The 11,711-nt window shown below is 38.1% G+C and overlaps 1 protein-coding gene across 1 annotated transcript; it reads right to left on the bottom strand.

Annotated features, from left to right (window-relative positions):
- Positions 1 to 10,414: 10,414 nt before the first annotated feature.
- OR14P2 (olfactory receptor family 14 subfamily P member 2) lies at positions 10,415 to 11,353 on the bottom strand. The gene has a single exon (NM_001390807.1). It carries the CDS (start codon positions 11,351 to 11,353, stop codon positions 10,415 to 10,417), a length of 939 nt encoding a protein of 312 aa, NP_001377736.1.
- Between the last annotated feature and the right edge of the window lie 358 nt (positions 11,354 to 11,711).

Raw genomic sequence — 11,711 nt, forward strand, 5'->3', positions numbered from 1 at the left:
AACCCCTATGATTCGAATGTTGTAGCGTTTAATATTGTCCTGGAGGTCTCTGAGATTGTCCTCATTTCTTTTAATTCGTTTTTCTTTTATCCTCTCTGATTCATTTATTTCTACCATTCTATCTTCTAATTCACTAATCCTGTCTTCTGCCTCTGTTATTCTACTATTTGTTGCCTCCAGAGTGTTTTTAATTTCACTTATTGCATTATTCATTATATATTGACTCTTTTTTATTTCTTCTAGGTCCTTGTTAAACCTTTCCTGCATCTTCTCAATCCTTGTCTCCAGGCTATTTATCTGTGATTCCATTTTAGTTTCAAGATTTTGGATCAATTTCACTATCATTATTCGGAATTCTTTATCAGGTAGATTCCCTATCTCTTCCTCTTTTGTTTGGTTTGGTGGGCATTTATCCTGTTCCTTTATCTGCTGGGTATTCCTCTGTCTCTTCATCTTGTTTAAATTGCTGAGTTTGGGGTGTCCTTTCTGTATTCTGGCAGTTTGTGGAGTTCTCTTTATCTGGCGTTTCCTCACTGTGTGTGGGTTTGTACAGGTGGCTTGTCAAGGTTTCCTGGTTAGGGAAGCTTGTGTCGGTGTTCTGGTGGGTGGAGCTGTATTTCTTCTCTCTGGAGTGCAATGAAATGTCCAGTAATGAGTTATGAGATGTCTATAGTTTTGGGGTGACTTTGGGCAGCCTGTATCTTGAAGCTCAGGGCTGTGTTCCTTTGTTGCTGGAGAATATGCTTGGTATGTCTTGCTCTGGAACTTATTGGCCCTTGTGTGGTGCTTGGTTTCAGTGTCGGTATGGAGGCATTTGATGAGCTCCTGTCAATGAATGTTCCTTGGAGTCAGGAGTTCCCTGGAGTCAGGGTTTGGACTTAAGTCTCCTGCTTCCGATTATCGGTCTTATTTTTACAGTAGTTTCAAAACTTCTCCTTCAATACAGCACCATTGATAAAACATCTACATTAAAGATGATAAGTTTCTCTACAGTGAGGGTCACTCAGAGAAGTTCACAGGGTTACATGGAGAAGAGAAGAGGGAGGAGGGAGTTAGAGGTGACCCAAATGAGGTGAGGTGAATCAATAGTGGAGAGAGTGGGCTAGCCAGTAGTCACTTCCTTATGTGCACTCCACAACTGGACCACTCAGAGATGTTCACGGGGTTATACAGAGAAGAGAAGAAGGAGGAAGGTAACAGAGGTGGCCAGAAGGATAAAAGGGGGGAATGAAAAGGAGGGAGACAGATCCAGCCAGTAATCAGTTCCCTAAGTGTTCTCCACCGTCTGGAACACACAGAAATTCACAGAGTTGGGTAGAGTAGAGAGGGGTTAGGGAGGAGACACAGGCGACCTGGTGGAGAAAAAGGAGGGTCCAAAGGGAGAGAGAGCAGTCAAGCCAGTAATCTCACTCCCTAGTGAAAAATGGGTCCTGAAGATTGGGTCCTTAAAGGTACAAAATTGGTAACAAATACATAAAAGCAAAAATTAAAAATCTAGAGTAGAGTTTGGGATTTCAAAAATACGATGTTAAAGAAAAGAAGAAGGAAAAGAAAGAGAGAAAGAACGAACAAAGAAAAACAAACAAGGTCGCGAAAATTATAAAGAAAGTACAGGTACAAAATTGATAACTAATACCAGAAAGCGAAAATTAAAAATCTAGAGTAGAGTTTGGAATTTCAAAAATACGATGTTAAAGAAAAGAAGAAGGAAAAGAAAGAGAGAAAACAAACAAACAAATACGAACAATGTCACAAAAATTATAAAGAAAATACAGGTACAAAATTGATATCAAATACCAAAAAGCATAAATTAAAAATCTAGAGTAAAGTTTGGAATTTCAGATATACAATGTTATATAAAAGAAGAAGAGAAAGAAACAGAGAAGAAGAAAAAAAAAGGAAAAAAAAAAAAAGTCACAGAAATTATATAAAAAAAACTATAGGTACAAAATTGATAACATATACCAAAAAGCGAAAATTAAAAATCTAGAGTAGAGTTTGGAATTTCAAAAATACAATGTTAAAGAAAAGAAGGAAAAAACAAAAACAAGAACAACAACAACAAAAAAAAACAAGGTCAAAAAATTATAGAATATATATATATTAAGTTTGCTGAAGAAGAAAAAAATAGGGTCTTTTTTTTTTTTTGCAAAGTAATAGGTTATAAAAGTGAAAATTAAAGGAACAATAGAGGACTTAAAATTTTTTTTTTAATTAAAAAAAAAAAAAGAAAGAATGATCGTAAAAATAATAAAAATATATCTAGGGCTTTTTTTTTTTTTTTTGGGTGTTGTGGGTTCAGTTCATTTTTGGCTAGTTCCTTGGTCAGATTTATATTTCTCAAGATCTATAGGCCCCTTCCTATGTAGTCCGTAGTAACCACAGGGTTTTGATCTATTGCCTGTAGCTTCCAAGGCGTTTCCCTCTGTTATATCTTCTTCTGTTTGTTAGTCTCTTCAGTATCTGGTTTCCGCCCTGACTCAAAGGGCACGGTGGAGGACACTTTTTTTTTTTTTTTTTTTAGGCTTACTTGTTCAGTCGCGCTGTGGGGAGGGATGCTGCAAACAAATAACACTGGCGTGGGCTCGCAGTGCCTCAGCCACCCTGGGTCTGCCCCCACTCACGGCGCGTGTAGCCTCCCTGTCCACACTGCTCGGACTCTAGGTTGTTCCGCCGGGAACAATCCGAGGCTGGCCCTGGGCTGCATGCACCTCCCAGGTCCAAGCCGCTCAGGTTCAGGCACTCGGGTAGTCCTCAGAGGCGCAGACTCAGTTGGGCCTGCGTTTTCTGCTCTTCCCAGGTCCGAGCGCCAATTTGCTCTTCCCAGGCGAGCGCCAATGCTGCGACTTATCGCCTCCCCGCCACTCGGTTATCTGGATGTAAAACCGGCGCACCTTCTCAGGCAGATGTTGACCGTCCAGACCCCCAAGAAGTTTTAGTTAGCAAAGAAGCCTGCTTACAATTTTATAGATAATGTCTCTCTGGGGCTGCGATTGCCCCCTTCCGGCTCTGGCTGCCTGTCACCGGAGGGGGAAGGTCTGCAGCCGGCTATCTCTGTTCAGTCCTTTGTTCTGTGCGCGGGCCTGGCGGTCTTAGGTTAGGGCTGGCTTTTCGCGTGGTAGGTATCCCACAGTCTGGTTTGCTAGCCCAAATTATTTCGCTCAGATAGCGCTCAGGGTATTCAGGCCAGATTCTTACTCTCAGCTATGCAGCCCACACCGCGCCTCCCTGCCCAGCCCCGGTTTGCTAATGGCGGATGCAGGCGTCTGCGCTGCTTCTCTGCTGGGGGAGTTACCGTAGGGCTCGCAATCTGCGAGTTTTAAATTGTTTATTTATTTTTTCTCCCTGTTATATTGCCCTCTGTGCTTCCAAAGCTCGGCGCAGATTCGGCTGTGAGAAGGTTTCCTGATGTTTGGAAACTTCTCTCTTTTTAAGATTCCCTTCCCGGGACGGAACTCCGTCCCTCCCTCTTTTGTCTCTTTTTTTTTGTTTTTAATATTTTTTCCTACCTCCTTTCGAAGAGTTGGGTTGCTTTTCTGGGTGCCTGATGTCCTCTGCCGGCATTCAAAAGTTGTTTTGTGGAATTTACTCGACGTTTAACTGCTCTTTTGATGAATTTGTGGGGGAGAAAGTGTTCTCCCCGTCCTACTCCTCCGCCATCTTGGCTCCTCCCAACACACTATTTTTTGGATAAAATATAGTAAAATATGTACATATAAAAGTTGATAATTACAATGTGAGACCTTTGTTTAACAAGGATAGTGAACAAAAACATTCTAATAAGCAAGTGATGTTAAAAGTTAGAGGGTGACAAAACTGCAGGAGAGCTTGGAAAAAGCAATAAGTGTTTTTACATAACAAAATGTTAGTCTTGAAAAGGAAAATGCTAAAGGATTCTGTTAGTAAGTCATCAAGGTTAGATACCACATGGCTTCAAGGGAAAATGACTATAGAAAAAAATAATTATAATAGTTGATTTTCCTCCAAATGAATCCAAGATATTTATTTTCAACCATTAACACATGGATGAAAGCTTTATTTCTCTCTTTTTATTTTTTCCCTATGGCTAGTGGTAAAGGAATTATCCTGCCAATGCAGGAGACTCAGGAGATGCTGGTTTGATCCTTGGGTAGGAAGATCTCCTGGAGGAGGAAATGGCCACCCACTCCAGTATTCTTGCCTGGAGAATCCCATGGACAGAGGAGGAGCCTGGCAGACTACAGTTCATTGGGTTGTGAAGAGTCAGACACCACTGAGACACTTTGCAAATGAGCACGCACACATAGGTTTGAAGCAGCAAAGAGGACTTGTCATGCTTAACCATGTTGAAGATATAATCTGTCCTGTTCCACATTGTTTCACACATGCACAATGTAGGCTGCTTCTCATAGGAAAAAAGTCTATGGGGCTGAGTGGCAGCTACCCGCTAGGTCTTGTTTGTTTATATTTCTTGAAATCTCTACTGGGTCCTCACTCAAAAAAAGGAGGAGATGACAGAATAAGAAAGCATATGATTGAAGGAAATAGGGCAAAATATTTCATTGAGAGAATAATAAACATTAAGTTTCAAAAGGTATGTCTATGTTGAAAGTTTACTTCTTAAATCACCATAATTCAACAATGTACACCTGATCTGCTGCCATTATTTATTTACTGTGAGCATGAATTTCAAATCCATGAAATTCCTAAACTCTAAAAACCCACAAAGGATCACAAGAAAAATTTTGGAGGTTATGAGTATGTGAAGTACCTTGGTGTGCATTGGCAGGTGGATTCTTTACCACTGAGCCACCTGGGAAGTCTAATGGTATCCTGGGTGTATGCATACATCCAGCTAATAAATATGTATATAGTAAATGTATATCATTTTGTAAATCAATTGTACTTCCATAGGAGTTCCCAGGTGGTGATAGTGGCAGAGTTGCGGGTAAGGTGGTAGAGTCGCAGGTTTGATCCCTGGGTTGGGAAGATCCCTTGGAGGAGGGCATGGCAATCCACTCCAGTATTCTTGCCTAGAGAATCCCATGGACAGAGGAGCCTTTTGGACTACAGTCCATAGGGTCCCACAGAGTTGGACATGACTGGAGACTTAGCATGCAATCATGCAGAGCTAAAAAATAAATAAATAAATAAATAAATTTCTAATCCTACTTTTTGAGGATTTCCAAAAATCAAAATTTCTGCTGCTGCTGCTGCTAAGTTGCTTTAGTCGTGTCCGACTCTGTGCAACCCCATGGACTGTAGCCTACCAGGCTCCTACATCCATGGGATTTTCCAGGCAAAAGTACTGGAGTGGGGTGCCATTGCCTTCTCCAAAATATGGATATGTCTAGGAGATAGACACATAAAATATATAAATATATTAAATATCAAATATTGTTGAAATTTTGAAATCTCCAAAATACTGTATAAGACATGAGAACTACTAAACTTTCCAGCCTTAAAAAAATAAAGGAATATATAAGAGTGACAACACAAGGATGTTACTATGACAAAGGTGCTACTCTTCTATGAATACCACCTTAATTTTACACCTAGACTAAATACTGTAACTTTATTTGAATTTTTGTAGTACTATGCATATATCGGAGAAGGCAATGGCGCCCCACTCCAGTACTTTTACCCAGAAAATCCCATGGTTGGAGGAGCCTGGTAGGCTGCAGTCCATGGGGTTGCTACAGTCAGACACGATTGAGCAACTTCACTTTCACTTTTCACTTTCATGCATTGGAGAAGGAAATGGCAACCCACTCCAGTGTTCTTGCTTGGAGAATCCCAGGGACGGGGAAGCGTGGTGGGCTGCCGTCTATGGGGTCGCACAGAGTCGGACACGACTAAAGTGACTCAGCAGCAGCAGCAGCATGCATATATACTGTTCATGGGGTTCTCAAGACAAGCCACCTGACCTGCCTCTTGAGAAACCTATATGCAGGTCAGGAAGCAACAGTTAGAACTGGACATGGAACAACAGATTGGTTCCAAATAGGAAAAGGAGTATGTCAAGGCTGTATATTGTCATCCTGCTTATTTAACTTATATGCAGAGTACATCACAAGAAACATTGGGCTGGAAGAAGCACAAGCTGGAATCAAGATTGTCGGGAAAAATATCAATAACCTCAGATATGCAGATGACACCACCCTTATGGCAGAAAGTGAAGAGGAACTAAGAAGCCTCTTGATAAGAGTGAAAGTGGAGAGTGAAAAAGTTGGCTTCAAGCTCAACATTCAGAAAACGAAGATCATGGCATCTGGTCCCATCACTTCATGGGAAACAGATCAGGAAACAGTGGAAAAAGTATCAGACTTTATTTTTTGGGGCTCCAAAATCACTGCAGATGGTAACTGCAGCCATGAAATTAAAGGACACTTACTCCTTGGAAGAAAAGTTATGACCAACCTAGATAGCATATTGAAAAGCAGAGACATTTGTTTGCCAACAAAGGTCCGTCTAGTCAAGGCTATGGTTTTCCCCGTGGTCATGTATGGATGTGACAGTTGGACTGTGAAGAAAGCTGAGTGCAAAGAATTGATACTTTTGAACTGTGGTGTTGGAGAAGACTCTTGAGAGTCCCTTGGACTGCAAGGAGATCCAACCAGTCCATTCTGAAGAAGATCAGTCCTGGGATTTCTTTGGAGGGAATGATGCTAAAGCTGAAACCCTAATAGTTTGGCCACCTCATGCGAAGAGTTGACTCATTGGAAAAGACTCTGATGCTGGGAGGGATTGGGGGCAGGAGGAGAAGGGAACGACAGAGGATGAGATGGCTGGATGGCATCACCGACTTGATGAAAGTGAGTATGAGTGAACTCCGGGAGATGGTGATGGACAGGGAGGCCTGGCGTGCTGTGATTCATGGGGTCGCAAAGAGTCGGACACGACTGAGTGACTGAATTGAACTGAACTGATGCATATATATGATCATACTTAACTACCAATAATACTACATTTCTAATAATCATTCCCTATACTTGATCTTTCTGAGGAAATAGCTTATTTAACTCTACATCCCATCAGTTTAACCTGGAACTTGAAAATTTATATGTATTACTTTTTATGTATTAAAATTTTAAATCAGTAAGTGGATGAAGTGTTATACACTCATTTTTTTTCTTACTGTTTTCATGGTTGTGTGATTTTGATTACTCAACTGAAAGTAAAGTTTTTATAATTAAAATATCTTCCCTGCATCCAGGCAATGTAAAGTTTAATGTATTTGAGCTTAAATAAGTTTGATTTACTTTGATTTTTACCATTACTATTATCATGTATAGAACTTGATGTACCATGTTCATGGATGTACATTCTCTGATCATGCTATATAATCTTCTTAAAGTGAAATCTTGGTTCCATTCATTAGTGTTTCTTACCAAAGAGATTGCAAAGCAGATGGCTAACAAGTTGACTTTGAATAAAAATATATAGAGAGATCATGAAGATATATTTTCTTTTTTGCCCCTTGTACTACCCTTTATCCCTCTCTAGTTAGATTAAAACTATCCATGTGGATCTGAGGAAGATGTGTAGCTGAATGGCATTACGTTCTATTCCCTGGAGAAGATAACCTATTGTACCACTGAAGCTATTGACAAAGATGAGAAAGTTTTCCTGGAGGCCTACAAGAAATAGGTTGCCAGACTAACATAGATTTCAAGATACAAAATGAAAACATGTAGCTATGAGAATCTATAAACTACAATAATCCAGGTTTTTTTTTTAAGATTAATGTTCTTATAATCATGAAATAAAAGGTGAATAAATTCAGTAAAAGTATGTCTGGCAAGTTTGCTTATAATAGAACCCTTCAGAGCATGACACCTTGTCAAGCCAATTGGCATTATGACTCTGAATTTTTATTAATTATTTCTTAGGATAAAGAGTATATCATGAAATTAACAATGCTTGTTTTTTTTTTTTCCTGTGCTTATGTTACTCAAACATGTAAATTGATATAATTTGATTCAAGCCAGATTATTTCTCCTGATGATGGCTCTATATCTCCATTTGAACACATAGTTGTAAACTAACTGTCAAATTGTTATCTCAGAAGGGGAATTAACAGACACACTTGACAGAGATCATATTAAATCTGTTGATTGCTCTATGCAGTATGACATTTTAACAAGACTTATTCCAATCCAAGAGCCTGGGATATCTTTTGGTTTCTTTGAATCATTTTTTATTTTATTTAACATTTTATAGTTTCAGTGTATGTCTTTCACCTTCCTTCCTAGGTTTATTCCTAGGTTTTTTTTTTTTTTTTTTTGCTTTTTTTTGACCCAATTTTAAATGGGATTAAAAAAAATTCTCTTTATGATACTTCATTGTTAAAAAAATGCAACATATTTCTGTATATGACTCTTGTATCCAACACATACATATGCACATATACTCACAAACTCTTTTGATTATTTTAACCAAACTTTTTACAGCTTATTATGAGAAAAGCTTTATGATTTACATAATTGTTAATGTTTTTGACAATATTATTATATATAAAGGCAACCCCTTACTGGATTGATACACAGAGCATTACGACACCATCATATGAAACATCAGTCTAGGTTGTAAATTTAGAGTAGCTCTGGAGAGGAAAACCTAGAGAAATCTGTCATATAACGATTAAATCTGTCATATAAATGATTAAATGGGTGCTGGCTTTGGGGGAAGATGTATATACAACATGAAATACAAGCCCTTTTTCATATCTCAGTTCAGTTGACTAAGGTAAGCAAAATTCAGCTCTTTCTAATAAGTTTTAAGTAGAAAGAAAAACATTAAAAATATAGAGACTATAAAAATGGGAGGAAAAGGATAAAATAGAGCTAATAAAAAAAGAAGTAAGAGAATGAGATAAGAATGGATGGAGAGAAAAGGGGAACACAAATATAAATACTGAGTTTTAAGTTTAGTATTTATATTTGTGCTCCCCTTTTCTTTTACACTGTTGGGAAAGAAAACTGGTACAGTCACTATGTACCAGTTTAGAAACCAGTGAATAGAACTGCCATATGACCCAACAATCCCACTGCTATACATAGACCCTGAGGAAACCAAAATTGAAAGAGACATATGTACCCCAATGTTCATTGCAGTGCTATTTACAATAGCTAGGACATGGAAGCAACCTAGATGTCCATCAGGAGATGAATAGTTAAGGAAGTGTGATACATAGACAAAAATGGAATATTACTCAGCCACAAAAAAGAATACATTTGAGTCAGTTCTAATGAGGTAAATGAACCTGGAGCCTATTTGTCAGAAAGAGAAAGACAAATGCTGTATATTAATGCATATATATGAAATTTAGAAAGACAGTACCAATGATCCTACGTGCATGGCAGCAAAGGAGGCACAGACATAAAGAACTGACTTTTGGGCTCAGTGGGAGAAGGTGAGGGTGGAATCATTTCAGAGAATAGCATTGAAACATGTGCATTACCATATGTAAACTAGATGACCACTGTGAGTTTGATGCATGAAGCAGGGCACACAAAGTCAATGCTCTGGGAAAACCCAGAGGGATAGGGTGGGGAGAAGGTGGGAGAAGGTTTCAGGATGGGAGGGACATGTATACCTGTAGACGATTTGTGTTATATATGGCAAAAATCATCATGATATTGTAATTATCCTCCAATTAAAATAAATAAATAATATATATATATATATATATATATATATATATATATACCGTAAGAAAAGGCATCCATGAAAATAGTAAATGATATTTAGAGAATTAAAAATATATAAGTTAAACAAAAGTCGGATGATAGAATAAATAAACTTTCTCATGGCTGGCTGGAAAAAAAATTAAACTATTTTTGCTAAAGTTTCATTTTAACCAGAATGTGTGGTAAGTGATGCATAATTTGCTATTACAATCCATACGATTCTTCTTTGTGACTGATTCTTGATTATTGCCACTTAATAATTTTCTATTTTTAATGAATATATTTTAAACAGAGTTTTTAAAAATTCTTTCTTACTCTAACAGAAGAAAAAGCATTTTGATAAGAAAAATAAAATTACATTTCTTCATAATTTCTAGAATAAAATTGTAAAATATAATGCTAGGAAACAAAACATGGTGTGTAAATTTTGGAGAAATAATATAATCATGTAAAGAAATTATGATGATATTAACAAAAGAAATGAAACCATCAGAATAACCCAAACAGAATCTTTTGATATGAAATTAATGATGGAACACATTCAATACACCTTGTGCTTCCTAGACAGTCCTCAGCTTCACAAAAAAATATAAAAATTCTCGGATAGGAATTGATTGCAGAATATGTAAATTTGGTACAGCTAAAGCAGGAGAGATGGCAAATATGGTAATGTTATTAGATCTAGCTCTCAATAAACAATTTCACTTACCATAGAATTTAAAGTCAGAAGAGTACTTATATATTTAGTAACAATTTACCCTCAGTATTTTGCCTAAGGCTGCCTTCATATCCTTGTTCCTCAGACTATAGATGAGAGGATTCAGGCTGGGAGGTAATACAGAGTATAATACAGACATGAAGAGATTCAGTGATGATGCAGACTTAGAATTAGTCCATAAATAATTGGCAGTACCAGAAAAGAGAAACAATATCACTACAGTGAGGTGTGGTATACAGGTAGAAAAAGTTTTAAACCTGCCTTGTGCAGATGGGATCCTCAGGACAGCTGAAAAAATGAAAACATAAGAGGCAATCAGGAAAAGAAAGCATACAAAAGCAAAAGTAAAGCTAGCAATGACAAATGCATATTCTAGAATTTGTTCTCCTGAACAAGCAAGTGTGAGCACAGAAGGAATATCACAGAAGAACTGATGTACTATGTAAGGTCCACAGAAAGGTACAGAGAATGTACCTGCAACATGAATGGATCCGTAGACACACCCACTAGCCCACGATGCTATCACCATCTGCAGACAGGTGCCTCTATTCATGGTTATCTCATAGTACAGAGGATGGCAGATGGCAACATAGCGGTCATAGGACATCACTATAAGGAGGGCATACTCTGTGCCAGCCAAAAAAATGAAAAGAAAAATTTGTGAGGCACATCCCAGGAAAGAGATGGAATAGCTTTTGGTTAGAGAGTTTATGATGGATTTGGGCACAGTGACAGAGATGTAGCAGATATCAATCAAGGACAAATTCTTTAGGAAGAAATACATGGGCGACTGGAGACGCTGGTCAGTGGTGGTGAGAATAATAATGAGGAGGTTCCCCATCAGTGCTGTCAGGTAAATCAGGAAGAAGAATGGAACATAGAGTCCTTGTAGCACCTGGTCATCAGTGAATCCCATGAGCAGAAATTCTGTTATGATGGTAGCGTTGGTTAATTTCTCAGTCATGCTGATTTTTATCTGTAAAAGTAAAAACTATACTAGTAACTAGTTCATTCAAATATGGTAACATTCATCTTTACTTAACTTTTGATATGGTTTGATCCTGAGTGAGGCATAGCTCATCAGAATAACTCTGAAAATACATCGTATAGATTTCCCTTCTTATAATATTAACAGGTAGAAATTAGATTTGGAGAAGATAATGGCACTCCACTCCAGTACTCCTTCTGCAAAATCCCATGAATGGAGGAGCCTGGTAGGCTACAGTCCATGGGTTTGCTGAGAGTCAGACACAACTGAAAGACTTCACATTCACTTTTCACTTTCATGCATCGGAGAAGGAAATGGCAACCCACTCCAGTGT

Source organism: Bos taurus, chromosome 7 (assembly GCF_002263795.3).
Source record: "Bos taurus isolate L1 Dominette 01449 registration number 42190680 breed Hereford chromosome 7, ARS-UCD2.0, whole genome shotgun sequence".
NCBI classification, from domain to species: domain Eukaryota; kingdom Metazoa; phylum Chordata; class Mammalia; order Artiodactyla; family Bovidae; genus Bos; species Bos taurus.

What these genes read in the sequence shown, in the direction of transcription:
- OR14P2 (NM_001390807.1), bottom strand. Translation starts at nt 11,353, where the DNA reads ATGACTGAGAAATTAACCAACGCTACCATCATAACAGAATTTCTGCTC.